This window comes from Zosterops lateralis (genome assembly GCF_965231275.1).
Source record: "Zosterops lateralis genome assembly, chromosome: 2".
Lineage (NCBI taxonomy): Eukaryota > Metazoa > Chordata > Aves > Passeriformes > Zosteropidae > Zosterops > Zosterops lateralis.
Window position 1 is genome coordinate 49,807,418 of NC_139763.1, and position 18,273 is coordinate 49,825,690.

At 36.5% G+C, this 18,273-nt stretch overlaps 1 protein-coding gene across 3 annotated transcripts in view; it reads right to left on the reverse strand.

Moving 5' to 3' along the window:
- SCEL (sciellin) overlaps nt 1-18,273 on the reverse strand; it is a 68,697-nt gene that overhangs the window by 25,504 nt on the left and 24,920 nt on the right. Inside the window, exons 3-10 of one of the 3 annotated variants that reach the window (XM_083882452.1) lie at nt 14,712-14,790; nt 11,518-11,635; nt 10,828-10,890; nt 10,439-10,507; nt 6,263-6,331; nt 4,470-4,535; nt 3,232-3,297; nt 1,167-1,199 (exon numbers count right to left, since the gene is read on the reverse strand). In XM_083882452.1, the coding sequence (XP_083738578.1) occupies nt 1,167-1,199; nt 3,232-3,297; nt 4,470-4,535; nt 6,263-6,331; nt 10,439-10,507; nt 10,828-10,890; nt 11,518-11,635; nt 14,712-14,754 (527 nt within the window). In that variant the 5' untranslated portion in view covers nt 14,755-14,790. Of the gene's footprint in view, nt 1-1,166; nt 1,200-3,231; nt 3,298-4,469; nt 4,536-6,262; nt 6,332-10,438; nt 10,511-10,827; nt 10,891-11,517; nt 11,636-14,711; nt 14,791-18,273 lie in introns of all 3 variants that reach the window. The other 2 variants (XM_083882451.1, XM_083882453.1) reach the window with 2 other exon arrangements.

The following is an 18,273-nucleotide window of genomic DNA, read 5'->3' on the forward strand; positions in this document are numbered from 1 at the left end:
TACAATGAGTTTGCATTGTCTTTGAGGAAGTTTTTGGGATTTTCTTTAAATATGTATTTTATATATATACATATGTGTATGAAGAATTATACATCTATAAAAAAGAAATGTAATGCTTTGGTTCACTAGATTACAACATCTACTGAGCCTTTTGACAAACTAATGTATCCCTAGACTAGCTATTTTGCTGGTATGGATATAGTAATAAAGTGGAGTTTCTTTACTGTTCAAAAATTAATTTAGTAGTAAAAAGCCTTGGAAAAACCTTTCTCCTACCTAATATGTCTTATTTAGTAAAGACAAAGCTTTTATTTAACTAGCAAAGTACTGATATTTTAAAAGCTAAAAAAATAAACATTTACATTTTCCTATTTTTCTTTACCTATGTGAACAATCAAATTGGTCACTACAGGGATACTAAAATTATGAGTAATTATAAGAAGAGGAGAAGGTGACAGAGTTGATGAGAGTTACCTGCTTCTTCAGAGAATTTTTCAGTTAGTATAGCAACTAAACCATGACAAGCTGCATAGCTGTCTTAATTATAAGTCATGAAGTTGCAGGCTGGTTAAGTAATATTTTCTTAATTTAGACCATTTGAAATGGACATTTAATTAATACATTAATTTAATAAATTCTTTTTCTGAAATTAAAGCAACCTATGCAGAGACTCAAATTTCGAGTACTTTAATCAATTCATCTTAATGCCTTCTATTACAAGCTTTTGCATATGCAGAACTTCTTGGTTTGACCTTCTTTTTCTTCACATTGCTTACATGCTCTTTAACAATTTCTTTTTCTTTGCATACCTCACACTCTCTTTCACTGACTTTAGATCAGCAGTTGCATATAAAGTGTATTTGCATTAGCCACACATATGACTGTGGAACTAAAATTGAAAAGCAGTTTTTAATGGTTTATGCAGTTTAATGTTTTTTCAATTTGAGTAAATATCCAGTGAAATGTTGTAAGCTATATGCAAATAATTGCATTTCTGCAGGGAAGGAAGTCTTCTACATGCATTTCCACAACATCAGCTTTAGAGGAACCCTCCCAGGAAAATTATACAGTGTTTGTATTATAAATAAATGTAAAATAATAATCGAGGTTTATGCAAAGGAGTGTGTTACATTTCTAAATCTACTAAGAAGCAAAGTAAGACATACTTTGTTGAAGCCTCTGAATTTTCTGAAGTAGTTCTAGAGAAAGAAAAGAGTAAACATTTTAGGGACCAAGTGCTGGTATCAAAGCACTTTGCAAGATTTTGATCAATCAACAGCAATTACTTTTACTTTCCCTTCCTTTCGAGATTTTTTCTTTTTTTTTTTTTAACATAGAATATATGTTTAACTCAAGTAGCATAATGTTAAACTCCAACCATATTCTTTATGTCACTAAGACAATCATTCTACAATTAACATTCTCCAGTTAATCACTTTGATTAGTACTATTTCATTTTCAGCACACAATCCACAACCATAAAACTCAATACAATGAGCTCCTTATAGTCTTAGTTCCAACTGCAATTTTTTTTTGAGTGTTCTGGGAAGTGTGTTCAATCAGCTGGAACTGAGGCAAAGGAATCTGGGAGTTTATATATCACGTTTAACTATAAAGGGCTAGAATTACATCTCAGAATTAGAAAAGTATATAAATAACCCTGACCAAGAAAACCCACATACCCATGGTTGCTGGACTCCCTTCCTGAGAATAACAGAGCAGTCAGCCATTCCCAAAGGTGAAGAAAAGACATAGCTAACATAGCTCTTTGCTCCATCTTTTAAGACTGATAGTGACCTTTATAAACTGTGCTTACTGGCATCATCCATGGCACTTTATTGCCTGTGCAACTAATTCACGGGCAAGTAAAAGGATTTCCTTTGATAACTATTTTTAGTTATTGTAATAGACATAATTTGAAATAGCTTTCATATTTTCAAACCCTTTTTAAAAGCTAAGCCAAGTAATCATTAAATGCCCATCACTTTTTTACCAGCTGTGTATGATGGTATCATTGTTAGAGGATGTAGGAAGGACCATGAAAGCATCAGAGAGAATCTGCCTGTTTTCAGTCTTCTCTGAACTGCAAGACTGGAGGAGTAACTGGATAATTAATGTTGAGAAGAATACAGGAATTCCAGCTTCCTATTGGAAGCTGGGTGGATGCCATATAGAGCGTTATCCTATGCTTCCAAAATTACCATGATCTTAGCAAGATACTGAAATGAAGCCAGATAAATTCTTCTCAGTTGGCACATTGAGAACATCTAGCAAGAACTGACTTTAAAGAAAATTAACATCTATGAGCCATCCTTCTGCTGGGTTGAGAGTGACTTTGAATCTCAGCCAAACAGATAGAGGGTAGTAAACACAGAATAAGATTAAAAAATAATTGCTTGGTTTTAAGTCTTCCACTGCCAGACATTCCATAAAATCCCATGATAATTGTCTACCAAGGCTTATATCTAACATCACAGTGTACCCATTCATTTCTATTTCATGTAATTTTCATCATTGCTGCACATGAACTCACGTTGGAAGTTTCCCACATTAAAACTAGGGAAACAGAAGGCCATGCTGCAGCAAATAGTAGACATAAGCAAAGAACACCATGAAGGTTTATTTATTAATATTTTAAGCCATCCATATTCTGCTTTTAAATAAGAGCAGAAGAAACATTCCCTGTTTTCTTTCGATTCTGCCAGAAAACCACCACAACTTTAGAAATAAACATCAAACATTCATCTGCAAGTAACTTTAGTCTGATTGTTTTTTGTTGGATACTTTGCTGACAGGAGACTTAGTAGATTTTGAGGTTTTGTTCACACTGATACCCAAAAGGGCTGGGGGTGAGCGCCTGACTGTGAACACAAATGGCACCAGCAGATCCCTCCCCTTATGGCCAGTCTCTCTACGGCACATTTTCCTTGAGGAGAATTAATTGGAATAGTCCAAAGTGAAACCCTGAAGAAAGAATTGGAAGAATGATAGAAAAATTTTGGGAGCGCTCACGTAACCTCAAGTTGCTGGCAGTTCATATACTCAGGCCCCAGTCAATGCTGGGCATCAGGCTGCCAAGAGCCCAAACAAGTACTTGTGCATGGGATGCTTTCCCTTTGCATGGCATCTTCTGCATCAAACTCAGTCCATCAAAGAACTGCCCTGCTTTCTTGCTCCCAAACTTCACTCTAGCCAAGAGTTAGGAAATAACCAGCGATCACTGATACACACCGTTTGCTTTCCACCGTTTCTGTCGGACTGTTACTGCTCGAAACTGGAGGAGGCATCCAAGATTGCCTGTAAATTTCAATAAATAATTTTTTCAGTATTCATTTAATACTCTGGGCCTGAACAACTGTGAATGTTAGAATAGAAGTAATGTAAAAATACCTGGAACTTTTCTTAAATTATCAGTATTTTCAAAGATTGCATGTTGATACTTTTTAGACCATATTTACAGAAAACTGAAAGGAATAGGAAATAATACAGTAATTTTATTTATTGGAAAAAATGTATTCTGTGATTAGGTGGCCTTTCTGCAATCTGACTGGTACAAATAAATGGACTACTCTTGGAAAGGACAACCAGATAAAATGCACAAAGAATGTCAAGTATCAACACAAGAAACGCAATCAGGCTATTAGAGGTCACATAAACAGCACAAACACTTTCAGTTCCTTTTTGTTTGGTTGGGTTTTTTTTTACCCTCGAAACTATCAATCCAACAATTGTTTGTGAGGTAAAAACAATTGCACCAGAAGCAGTGCAATTCATTAATGGCCTTCCATATCTTCCAAGAGCCTGAAGAGAACTACTGGACTGAAAACACCATAAACTTCCACCAAACAGGTCTGTTAATATAAATACAACGACTTGTTCATTTCTACATTCATTATTCTATTGATCACATTTTTATGCATTAAAATATGAAATATAAAATCACAAATGAACATAATTTGCAGCTGGGAAGGATGCAGAAAACTATGGCTATCACCAACAGTACATTTTAAATTAAAAAAGTATTTAGTTCTGCCCTCTGTTTTTATTTTTGCCTAGATAATGTTACCTGAAATCCAGATTTTTAAAGGTAGCTATGTATCATTCAGGAAACTGTGATTCTTATGTGCTGCAACAACACAGGGGTGTCTGACATCAGAGATTTCACAATTGTAGTGATCTACAATGGTTTAAAACTGGACACTGAAAATTAGTTAGGGGCTGCAGCCAAGAGTTAGCACCCATGGTGCCATGTCCACCAGGCTCACCAAACTAGCTCTACAGAGACAAAACTTATAAACCCCATGGAAAAAGACAGAGGATGCAAAAGTTTAATTCTTGAAGCTTGCTGAGCAGTTTGAGTGTGCTAGAGGAGGAAGGTGGTAATTTTTTAATGTAATTGTGATTCATTACAGAGGCTTAACACAGTGCTATACACCCTCTGGCAACTGAGCAGTGCTGGTAATGAATACCTCTTTTTCTTGATTGGAGAAGTGACTGCAGTGTTTGTGGATGCTGCATTAGGAGTCCAGGATTGTCTGTTAAGGAAATATACTTAGTGAGTTAATCTTCAGAAAGAGTATAATTTAAAAGTTTTAAAAAAATTTAAAAAACCCCTCAAAAACCAAAACATATTTGTGCTATCAGAATGATATAAATGTGTATGGTAAATGCAATAACTATGTTTATATACCTCAAAGGACCCAAGATGTGGGAGACCTTAAGGGGTTCTGTTATTTAGACAGCTGCATTTTTACATATCCAAAGTAATTTCTGACTTCTGAAAATCTGGACTTCTACACTTTAGTCTCCAAGTACTATAATAATAATATTTTTCATTTTCTCACTGTAAATTTTGTTTCTTGTTCAATTAGAATGCTTTATTTTTATGATATGTTTGTAAAACTAACCTATATAAAATCCAAGCCAGTGATTTCTCATAAAATTTACCAAAAAGTTATTGTCTTATCCTCTGTAATCTTAATTATAGCAGTTGGCAATTCATAATAACAGTAATTGAAGAATAGCACTTTACAAATGGTTTTGCTCTCTGGAAGGAAAAAATGTATACAATTTAAGTCTCTCTTAAGTCCCATTCAGAATTAATTGTTGGTTTGTTAAAAAATCCTCTCAAAAAATACCCCATAAAATCTCATTTATGTGATGCTTCATGTGTCATCATCACCATGATTTACAACATAGTGGTGCAAAATTATAATTTGAAAGCGTGCCCTCAATTGAACTTTAAATGCCAGAGATACTGATTTGCTCTTCAGAGTAATATCTCAACTCTCCACAAGATGACTTTTAATTCCTGTGCTCTCTAGCAACTATGTTCTGTGTAATTTATTACTGACAGAACTCTACTGACATTGATGAAGACACAAAGCAATGCATTTGTCCCTTTGCATTTGCAAGTATGGAGGCTGAGCACTTCGGACTTTCCTTTCTTAAATGAAAATTTCAGTCAGGTAATAGGTGTAAGTTTTTTAGAAAATAATTTTTCAGTGTTTTGGAATTATATGACATATAGAGTGGCCACCTCTGAATCATAGCAACTTTTTAAATAACATATCAGCAATGTTTTGCTAACTTATTTTAAATGAAAACTGTTTTAATCAAAAGACTGGGCCTCTGACAAAAGAAAAGGTTTCCACTGGAAAAATCAGCTAGCTTATTGAAAGCTATGTTGGTACTCAAGTTTTGGTACTCAAGTTTTCCACTGGCAATGTACAACAGCATTTTCCACTGAAAGCATTAAATAGACTTTTTTCATTATCCTTCCTCAGAATTATGTATTGTATTTGGTAGATTTTATTCAGAGAAATCTAGAGCTCTAGAACATACCCACATTTTTCAAAATACTCTGATTCTTTCTTTTTTTGTATTTATAATACTGTAATTATTAAATAATCATTAATAATCATTAAATAATGCTGAGTAAATGTGTAATTTGAGCTGGCTTCCCTTTTAAACTGTGTGGAGAAATAGGCTTCTTTAAGCTTGTTCTTATTTTAATGATTTTTTTTTCTCCTCACCAACTATAAAAAGAGTCTCTGATAATTTAGATATAGATGCCTACATTCCAGAGGTCAGGTGGCCAAATGAAGCCTACACCAGGCCATATGCTATACATATAATTTCTCTGTATAATCTTGGTATGTATATGAATTCTGAAGTGATGGTAATATATAACTCTTAGATGACAATGCATGATAAATTATAATACATAATACTTAGATGATAACGTTTCTGAAATTCATACCTGTTGTTTTGCTTATGGTTCAGATTTGGGGACTTATCCATTTTATCAGTATCATTTCCAGCAGGAATTCTGTCAGAAACACAGGAATTGTTTATAATAAACACTCTATTTAAAAAAAAAATCCATTTTCAATAAAATTAAAAGATGGAGTATCATTTTGCCCTGTATACTGATATCTCAGTATCACAACAGGTAGAGAGTAGAAGCTGAAATTATATAAATTTCGTGCATTATTATCTGAAGACTCTAAGTAGCTCACTGAAAAAGAGTTTTCCAAGATGATGTTCAAACAATAACACTGTATTAAACCTCACTGTTGCTAACAGTTTATTACAACTCCTTTGAATTTGGTCAAAATACCAGAAAGAAAGCAATGTTCAGTCAAGCAGAACACATAGGACCATTACCTTTCTCTCTGCCTCACCATTTCTAGAGAGATGCAACAGTCTTGTTTTATTTACAGATTTAATAAATCAAGGTGATGTCAAAATAATCTAGTGCAAAATCCCTGGCAAATCACGGTATTGACCTACATGAGTAACTTCTATCAAAGAAGTTAGATTCTTTATGCTTGAACTGATTTCATTAAGCCATAAAATTTACAACACGTGGAGAAACAGCCACATGATTTTTCAAACCCTTAATGGATTCTACGGTTGTTGCCTAAAACCCTTCAAAATTTTCACAGAAAACACCATGCAGCCATCATAGCTGAAGCAGATTAGGTTCTTATTTTATTCCACCTTACTTCCTATATATGTAATATTCTTTGGTAAGAACTAGGGGACTCTGAAAAGCTTAAACATAAAGTGATGTATATTGAAATAGAGGGCAAAGACTAATTTGAGAGGATTATCTTAAATATTTGATCAAGTCAGCTGAAACACATTTTGAGCTACAACATATATTTTTTTTAATTATTTATTCTCATCTATAAACTGAAGCTGTAGATGCAAAATAATTAATCTTAGAATGCTAATTTGATGTTTTGTATAAAATACTTTGTATCCTGTCTTCAAGCAGCATAGAATGATACAAATAGTGTTGTATTTAATGAAAAGCCTTCCAGGGAGTTCTGGGACACAATCGGTACCAGCGTGTGCTCTGTGTCTTGCAAATCTTAAATGCAATTTTGCGAAGAACCCTCTCTCCTGGTCAGGGCAGCTTGTGACTGTGAAGCAGCTACAGTTGCTGAGAAGGTCACTAGAGGTCTCACTAACCCTGCTGGCACTGCTGCGGATGCAAACCCGAGCGTTCCCTCTCATTCCCCACTCGCCAGTGAGCCAGCGTTTCTTTCTCACTTCATCGCCTATTTTCAAAATTCCAGCACAGTGCTTTAAATAGTTTTATATTTTCTTATTTTAAAGCCTTAAAGGCTCGATCTGGGATCCTACTCCATTGCTGTCCAATGTAGCAGAAACTTAAAAAAAAAGTGAAAGAAAAGTAAGCATTATGTTAACTTCTTCTTGTATAACTTTTGAGCTTCTGATAAGGAATCAAAGAATATCCTCCGTTCACACCCACAACGCTGTCTCCAACAGACACCCCACCCCTGGATCAATGGTCCATTTACACATGTAATATCTGAACCAAGTGAAAATTCTGGCTTCCACAGTAGCCTGTGGTGGTGACTTCTACAATTTATATATGCATTAAATGAAAAATAAATGTTCTTTTCATTTTCTTTCTTTCTTTCTTTCTTTCTTTCTTTCTTTCTTTCTTTCTTTCTTTCTTTCTTTCTTTCCTTTTCTTTTCTCTTTTCTCTTTTCTCTTTTCTCTCTCTTTCATTTTTTTCTTAATTCATTACCCAAATATTTATAGAGTATCTCCTCATTCATACAGTGCAACAAACAGAAAATATTCTTTCATTCCTCAGTTTCCCTACATTATTCTTTTCCAAGCTGAGGATTTTTTGTCTTTTCAGACATTTTTCACATGAGAGCTATTCCATCCTTTTTCACATTCCTCTTTATTTTTTTTCTGGTTCTATTGTAGTTTCTTCACATCAGTGAAGCGATACATGCAGTGTTCAAGATGTGGAAAGCAGGTTCATACCACACACTACAATGTTTCTGGTTTGCTCTCTAGGTTTGATCCTTTTCTAATAATATGTATCATTCCAAAGTATTTGATTATTATTAAAGCAAACAATGAAAGTAGGTCATTTGCTTCTGTCTCATCTATCCAGATCTAATTGCTGTAGGTGCAGTTAGAATTTATTGTTCCTGGAAGCTATTCTGGACGTAGGATCACTTAGTACATGGAAAAATAGCAATGTAATTTTCATCTCTCCCTGACTTTTAAGGTTTCTCCCATCTTTTACCAAATAGTTAGTTAGTTCCTGATAATACTTCTGCTTCCTCTGGTCAGGATGTTCTCCACTTGGTACAATTCTAATTTACACCTTAAATCCTTTTTTTGTATACTTTGTTATCAGTTGCATATTAAAAACCCTTTATGATAGATATTTGTATGTATGAAGAGGCAAAGATAGTCACCTTACATACTGAAATAATTCAGATACTTTAATATGTCAGCATAAACCCAAAAGATATAGAGCACAAAAGAACTGTGCTCCTCAGTGACCCTGTAGAAACTGGATTTGTCCTATTACTTCTAAATTATCAATCAGGGCTAATTTAAGCCATGAAAATCAAGCTTTAAAAATTGTTTTGAAGTGAGTGGCCATCTGAGTAAATGTGACATAGGTGATATATGCTACTTGAATTTCCAAAAAGCTTCATAGAAATCTGGTTTAAGTGTTCTTAAGTAAACTGACCTCCCATGGGTAATAGAGAAAAAAACTGCTTAAAATGTAAGAAACAAAAGTTTAAAATAAATGGCAAGTTTCCAGAGTGGAAGGAGAGATTTGTACAAAACTTGTATTCTTCCATACATTTATGAATTATCTGGAAAAAATGAGAGTGGGATGATGTTGCTTGCCAATGTCATTACTTCATGGTAGTCAAAACAAATGGTGACTGGCAAAGCTTTTCAGAAGTCATCTGCTAACATGTCAGATTTCTAAAGTGGCAGATGACATTCACTTTTCTTGGATGCAAAGTAATGCCTTCCAAGAGAAACAATTGATCTCTGAACCAGCAATTATCACTCAGAAAAGAAATCTCAGAATTATATAGATAATGTGAAAATTAAAACTCAATTCTTAGCAGCACTCAAAAGAGCAAACTCAATGTTATGAAATACAAGGGGAGGAATTGCAAACAAAGTAGAAAGCATTGTTATTACTCCTCTGTGTATCCACCCATCTTAAATACCTACATGGAGATTTGGATTCCCAGATCAAAAACCTAATATAGAAATAGAAAAGATACAAAGAAGAGCAACAGGTAAATTGAAGTTATGGAATGGCTTCCTCATGATGAGTGAACCAATACAGCAGGATTCACTGGGCTGTAGAAGAATAGGCAAGGTGATGATACCGCACAGGTCTCTAGCCTACTCTTTTTCAAACTTGTATGGAGAAGGTAAATTTGATATAACTATTTTGCATTGTTCCTTACAAGAGAAGTAAGGATCATGAAATAAAATAACACTGTTTGCTAAAACCCAACCAAACAAAGTGCACTTTTCCCACAGTGTGCATTTAAGTGCTGGCTCTCTTAGCCTCAGCATGTTCTGGACACCAGATGTTAATGGTGGCTGGATTTTGAAGATGGAACACAGAGAGAATCTGCACACACAAGCATGGCCATGTCTTAACCCGGCAGAGATCAAGGCTGAACAGAACATTCAAATTAGGCACCTGTATGACAAGCATGACTGATATTGGTAGTGATCATCTGCAAAGAACTATGGGTCTAGCCATGTTGTGCTTAGCTGTTGGAGGTATGACTTTGGTTTAGAGTTTGAAAAGGAGGAAACTGGGGAGGGGTGGTTATCAGCTGTGGAAAGATACTTACATTTATGAGGATAAGAATACACAGAAACAGGTACAAAAAAAAGAAGAAGAAGATAGCAAAAGAACCTTTTCTCAAATCACATTTTCATTGGTCTTATTGAAAATTCATGCAAAAATCATTCAGTTTTTTACTTAGATACTTAATAAATAAGAAAACTTTTTAAAAGCACTGACTTCATTCATGCTTTCATTTTTAGAACCTCTCACAGGTATGACAATCACAACATACAATACATCCAGAACAAAAGCCCTACCTGTCCAAGGTGGTATCAGATCTGTATCGTCCAAGTACAGATTTCTGATCTTCCTTTCCATTTGTGCTGCTGCTGTAATAAAAAATTTAGAAATGCCACTTTGGTCACCTTGATTTTATTAAACAACTCATCATTAATAAAAAAGTATCTATGTCTCAGATTAAGGTAAATACAGGGTTTTAGACCATCCAGGTGTCAACAGATGTCTGTTGTAACCCTGGTCCCAATTTAGTGATCAATTATTGACACTGGAGTCGGATTTACAGTGAAAATATGTATAGACTAAAACTGAACAGAGCAAGTTCTTTGCTTTGTTCATGATATAGTAAAAGGATACTCAGTTTTCTTTGGTAATATAATTAGAAAGGTGTTCAGATACTCTACCATACCTGTGTAGGCTATCCTGGGATTTGTATTGGTTAAGCACAGCCCTTCCGTAGTTTTCATCAGCGCTTCAAGCATAAGAAGAACAATGAGTATTAAAAAATAGAAAACTTTTCCTTGACAAAAGATTTCTGTCTTCAATCAGGTTTCACAACTGTCCACTACCACTGTTATTGCACCAGCTGCAGAACTCTGCAGTAGAAAACTCCAGACATTTTGGAGTAAGAATTATCTCTTCCTACAAGCTGTTCATGGACCAGATAATGATAACATGGTCCTAAGGCATTGTTCCTGCTGTAATTTAAGTCCTAGTTTACACTAGGGTAAATTTAAAATGATTCTGAGTTAGACTCCTTAGAAGAATCTGCCAAGATATATAATCCTCTTGCTTATAAAAAGAAGAACATCATAGTCTTGCCACCTAGACATGTGAAATGAGGGATTTTACTTGTAGGGCAGAACTTCATTACATAATCAGCACTTAAAAGTCCCAATGAAAAACAGTCACTGAATATTCAGCAAACTAATACTTCCAAAAGGTGATCAATACCTCATCAAGATAAATAAATAAGAGTCATTTGATTGAATTCCCCTAATTGTGGTTGATACCATCCATGTAAAAGTAGACACTCCATGCAAAGGTACATGGCATACTGAACTAAATACGGAAGAAATGCCTTTCATATTTTTCTTACCTTTCCTCCTCAGGCCTCTTCTTTATCCAGCTGTTATCTTGCAAAAGGGTCCGTCGTTTATTAATGTCATGAGTAGCCTGTTGTCTGCTTTTAATTGCAACAGAGGGGCTCTTCTTATCTGCAAATGCAGAGAAACCTGTCTTGAAAATGAACGTGTAGAAAAGCTTTGGAAACCTAAAGTACAATCACACAGGCTGAAATAGGTAGAAGTTTAATACAGGTTGAATTTTCAGTTATCACACCTGTTTAATCCAGACTGCTCCTTGAAAAGTTTGTAGCTTCACCTTGAAGGGCCTGCAGAAGCCCAACTTGGCAAACTAAATTCAGTTTCATCCTTAATATGAAACTGCTTCACCTGTTTCTAATGTAAACACATTTCACAGATCTGATAAAGGAATTATGAAATTTGCATACCACAGTAATCCCAGGAAAGTCAAACTAATGAATCCTGTTTCCTGGGGTGTTGTCTGTGGGTTTTGTATTTGAAGATGTCTGACATGATACAAATTTTGAACGAAGGCTAATCTTGAGGTGACCTCGTGGCCCTCCAACTACACCCAGCTCAAAATATGTAGATTTTCATGTTTCTCAAAGAGTCAGATTTCCCTCTGAAGCTTTTTCCTCAAAGGCTGAATGAACAGAGTTTCTTTTCTAGTCAATGACTTAATTTTACTGAACTTCATTTAAAGCAATATCTTTACATCAAATTTAACTAAAATTAGTGTATGGTTTCAAAGGTTATTGGGAAAGACAGACTGACATGCTGAACAAACATGGAAGCCTTACTTACTTTTGAAAACAACCTAAAATATCTTTGTCCAACAAGGCTGATATTTAGTGTACTGGGAAAGTAACAGTATGATATCCACTTGATTTGGGAGAATATGGGTTCTTCCCTGTATTAGAAAGCTGATTTTATCTCCCTTGGTTTTTCATGAGGATTTTGGCCCTTTTTGCAAGCAAAAATATGCAATGACTATTGTTCTGTATTCTCAGTCCACCTAAGCTTCATATCATCAGCCTGTTTGAGGTAAGAGGAAATACTGATGTGGTATTTTAACATGGCCTGTTAAAATGAAAAGATAGAAGTTCAGACCAAATAGAAATTCCATCTTTTTAATTGCTATATTTGCCCCAAATATTTTCAGAGAAGAGAAGGTGAAATATAAAATATGCAAAATCTTTGTTAATACAACCAATTATTAAAAAAAAAAAATTGATGAAAAATACAGAGGATCTTGTGTTTTCCTCTGAAGACCCTCATGGCTTTCTCCATTAATTCCTCACTCGCTGAGCATTCATGCAAAAGGATTTTCAAATTTCAGGAGACATCACTATCTGGTGTTCAGTAATTAGACTGTAAATAGTGTGTGTAGAAAGAAATGCTCCAGATTAAACACACACAGTCAGTAATATGTCATTTGTCAGAGTTGTGTGTTTGGCATTCTGCTCTGATTTATAAGAAAATGTACTCCTTGCATTTAATACAAGAACTTCACCTGTAGTGATAACATTAAAAAATGACAAATAGCTACAGTGAGTGGAAGACCAAATCGTAATAAAGCACCAAAACATTTATCTTAAGTGACACTGGCCAAGAGTGAATTTTTAAATATTTTTCCTTTTTGTAGAAGTAGATAAAACAGAGATAAAATTATGTAAAAATAATAAAAGGGGAATGGCAAAAAGAGAAAAAAAAAAAAGTCTAAAAATGTAGATATGTCTGTAATCGAACTGTTCCTGTTTCAATTCCCTACAGATATGTCCATAGTGCCAAATGGAAGAGAATGAATGGAAGGTTTGGACTCATCTCTGATGTTGCCTAGTTGCAAATATTCTCTGGTTCTGTGTTGGACTTGCTCTTTCCAAGACTGAGGTGCTAGAGAAGTGGCAGATGTTTTAGAAGCCATGGCTGTGATAGCATGGATGTGTGCTTCTGTCTCTTGGCCTTAATACCCAGGTTTGGTTTTCTTCTTTTTAAGCAGCATAGATCCAGCCATTTGACAAATGGCCAGGGACAGGAAAAATGCTGTTTGTAAGAATGAGCTGACAATCACGGTAGATTAACAAAAACTAATCTATCCTCACTGCATGAATTCTGCATCAGCCTGTTCACTGCCTATTGAGCTAGCTTTTCTCTTAAAAATATTTATTAAAATCTGACTTTAAAGACTTCAAAAATAATGAAAGCATCTCAGGGTTGCCTGAATAGCTCCAATGGGTTGTCAAAAATCACTTGGATTTCTCAGAAATCATGGCTTTTTAAATTGCTAAGTGAAAAGAATATTCCATTAAACCTTGTATAAAGGTGGTAGACAAGGAATAGATAATGTTTTCTTGTCAAGAAACACTTGACAAGTGTTGAGCAGATCAGCAAGCAATCTGGTAATGCCTGCGGCCCTAGGCTGGAAGAACAGTACTCATTTGTGGCTTAACGAATTTTCCCCAAGCTTCAGCTAAAAAAACAAACATGGATCTGATACAACAGATTAGGTCACACAAGCACAGGCAGATGCAGCTCATCCCTGTCTGTATTTGACAATAAAAATGTATGTCCTCAATACACCAGAGCCAAGCAGCTCCCTGCTGTGGCTACGTGGCACTTAAACCTGGCACATCCCACCTGAACGAGGCCCTCATGAACCTTTCAGTCGACGGAAATATTTTTGAGGTTCAGGGAAATGGAAAACGTCATCATATTTCTAGTTTGCCTCTGGTTATATCTCTGCATAGCAAGCAAATTCTAGCCCTCCTCGAGTTTTATTCCTCCCGAGGAATTGCTGTCCCATCGGACAATGATTAAACAGCTTTTCTCCCCTCTTCCCCGATTCTACTCTTCCTCAATATCTCTCGTTTTCCCTGTGAGAGTCAGAGGCAGTGCTGAGCCCAGTGATCTCCCCACTGCCCTCGCAGCCGCCTTGCCCCGGCGGGTTCCCCACCACGGCCGCACCGCCCTGCCCAGCGCCCCCGGCTCCCTTCCCCTCCACACTCCATGGGCCAGGGAGATGTTCTGGCCTGGATCCCTGCCAGCCACAGTCAGTGCACAATACACCAGCCCGGCATCTGAGGCGGGTTACGGTGGCCACAATCCCCTCGGGCCACTGCCCTGGGAGGGGCACGACAGGCCGGGCAGGGGAGGCCGCGCCTCGGCCCGGGAGCGCCCCCGGGGCGGGAATGGAGACAGCCGGCATTACCGCTGGGATTGGGAGCCTGTCTTCGTATGCTGAAAGCCGACATTTGTTCCCTGGGCTTGTTCCGTCCTTCCGCGGGAATCTAAAAGGAAACACAACAAAAAAAAAGGAGTGAGCGCTGACAGCCAGATTAGGAATCAGCCCCAAAGACAGGTCAAGCTTGTTGTCCACTGTGATCATCGCCTTGCACAAGTTCAGTCTGACAGTCTGGAAAGGCTTAGGGCCGGCCACGGGCCTCCTCAGAGTGACCCTGGAGCCTTTTCCCTGCCCGGGGACAGCGACCTGCAGTGGGTGCTGTGCTGTCCCTTCCCCGCTGGAGCTCCCTCCCGGAGAGCCCTCGGTGCGGCAGGGGCAGGATGAGGGCTGGAGAGCGGCTGAGGTGATAAGCTCCATGGGAAGATGGAATCAGGCCCTGGCACAGCACCCGGAGCACAGGTGAGTTTATCCAGCCCCGCTGAGGGGTCTCTCAGAGCCAGTGGCCAGCGGCTAATGCAGAGCACCAGGACAGAAAGCAGTGCTGCTGCTCTGCAGCTGCTTTCCAGTCCTCTTCCATACTTCAAATCAAGTTTAAAACCTCCAACACTGATGATTAAAAAAAAAAAAAAATCTGGAAGTTGAGCCACTCAAAAGATTTCGTGTTTTGCTTTGAAACTGGATTGTGAATACCAGCTTTCCTAGAGAGAACATCAAGCAGAACGTAAGGACATTTTGATGACAGAAAATTCTCCCTTAAGTTCAAAAAGCCCCAAATGCTAACATTGACTTAAAGAGTTTGGGCAAAACTGACCCTCTTAAGCAAATGGATTCCTTTTTGTAAAGCAGTATTTTCCAAGAAAACAATGTAGTGCTGGAAAGCTCACAACCAGCTCTACTGTCAGGCTGCTAAAATTCACTGAAGTACCAGAAAACTGCTTCTGTGACATAAGCAGTCCTTAAAAATCAAACATTCCTGGTTCTCTGAATGACAGAGCTATCCTTTTATTCTTTTGGCAGATGTAAAATGTATTGCTCACACACCTAAAACAGAGTGGAGACACCAAGGCCTGTGGCTCTTTCTTTACTGATGGAAGGTGAAGATTTTGGATTCTGGCAAAAGCTTAAGAATAATGCTTACACTGACAATAAAACATTGTGGATGCCACAAAGGATTTCACTTAGAGTAGATATTTCTTTTCTATGCTTTTGCTGCCCAAGAATTACTAAAAAAAGCTTATGATCAAAAAACAAAACAAAACAAAACAGGAAAAAGAATCCCAAGCCCCTCCCAAAACAACAACAAAAAATATCCCAACATAAACCAACAAGCAAACAAACAAAAAGAAGCATTAAACAACTAGAGATCTTTTTAGAAACTAAAGATATAAAAGTAAAGATATAAACACAAAACTAATATTGGAGTCCAAAGCCTGCATGTATCTTATGCAGTTGTGAAATTACGAATATTTCTTAAGAGTTTAAAATTCTGGCATTTTGAAAGGCTCCTTCCCATATTCCTTTTTTTTCACCTTAGTTGTTGATACCAAGCAGGCATTGGCACAACGTGTGTAGAAAACATGTGACTACTGGATCTGGTTCCCACACAACAAAAATATGCTCGGGGCTATGGTGAGCCTTAATTATTTTGCAATAAGTTATAAAATACCTTTTTAAAATATTTATATAAGGTTTTAAGCATATGTGAACTGTATTTCCTAGAAACTGTTCAGGTAAGTTATCAAGCAATCAGTTTTTTTATATAAATGTTTCTATATTTCACTGTAAATTTTCCTGTCCCAGGATGATAGAGAGGTCTCTGATTTACTTTTTCAGCTTATGTACAGCTGGACATCTGATGTGGTCAGTCCCAGGAGCATAGAAAGTTTGATATTTCAGTATATTTTCAAGCTATGAGAACTGGCATTTCTATATCTCAAGAAGTAGTAGTGTTTACAGAAGGATTTTGGATTTATTTTCTATTAAGTATTTTTAAAGCCATTTGCTAGGGGAAATGAATCATAAAACTTTGGAAAAAGAGACTTCTGTTGTGAAAATTAAATCAAATGAAAAGCGACTATAAAGAGCTTTACAACTACCCTTGTATCCATGAGAGTCCAGTGTGTTTCTTTCATCCTCCAATATTTAATTAAAACTGTGGGTTTTCTCATCCAATATTAATTTTTTTATGTTTTTAAGGAAAAACAATATTTCTGTTGCACATGTGTACAGCATCCAGAATAAACTACTTCATAGTCTCCCAACCCAAAAGCAGTATGCATAAATTAATATAAGAAACAGGTACACTCCCTTTTACAGTCAGCACTGAAAATGTGCCAGGTATTCTGAAATTTTAAACGCAGGCATCCTAATCCTACAAACTACTGCCATTTTGTCCTTAAGGTTTTCTTCTTACCTCTGAGCTTTCAAGTTGTATATCAAAATTAATCCATTAGAATTTAAAATGCAAATTAAAAATAAAATCTTACTTTAATCTGTAGCACAGACAATTAAGAATCATCAGAGTAAGATTTAAATTTTAGGACTTTGAAATAAAAGAATCTTGCATAAACAGCCAGAATAGAGCTCATCAAAGCATTTTTTCTTGGCCTTCACTATTTTGAACTCAGTGTGTGTTTGTGTCTGTGTATTTGAAAGGGGCAGACAGATTATGAGGATCACATTAGTTTAAAAGTATCAGCTCATAAAGATCTGGAATTGTCACATTATTCACACAGGTCAGTGAACAGCTCATCTTCGGGCCATAGGGAGATAAAAAAAGCTTTTAACTTTGTAAATGAGATTGGGAGAAAGCGGAGTTACAGCTTTCTATACTATACTGGAATAGTAAATTGTGTTCAGACATACTTAATAAGATCTCAACCACCGAAGCAAAACAACTCAGCTGGAATGCAAAACAAAAACAAACAGGAATGCAACTCCAGTGTAATTTGAATTTAAAAACAGCGTCAGGAAACTCTAAACGAAAATTAGAACTGCCCTGGCCAGTCCAGTGAGCAGCTCCCAAATGGTTTTAAGACATGCCAGTCCTAGACTCAGACCCTCAAACATTTTGTGGGAAGTCCAAACACAATCCCAAAGAAATTCAGAAAAAACTTCTGACATGACTTCAGGGAAAGTCAAAAATCCATCTAGCCTGGCAAGAAATTACTCCAAAAGCAGCACAAGTCTCCAACATTATTTTTATCACAAATACCTATACGTACACTTCTACATCTCCTTTTCATCTCCTGCAGTGACTGATCAGCAGAATACCTCAGGCCTGCCTTAAATTCTGAAAGCCAGACCTTCTAGTTTTCAGATCATCTGAACACACCCGTTCCTCCGCCAGAGTCCTTTTGCCTTCCTTCTGCTCTTGGCTGTAGCTGTCTATGTGATTAGGCTTCACACATATGCATTGCTGTATTTAAAAAAATACATAATAATAGAAGCACTTCCTGTAAGATTCATGTTTTCCACATCAGACTGAACTAGTTCCAACAAAAAACATCATTGTTCTTTGGCTTCTAGCTAAGACAGTGATTAAGACCTTATTCGTAGGTAGTCAGTTGATATGTATTTTGCTTCTAAT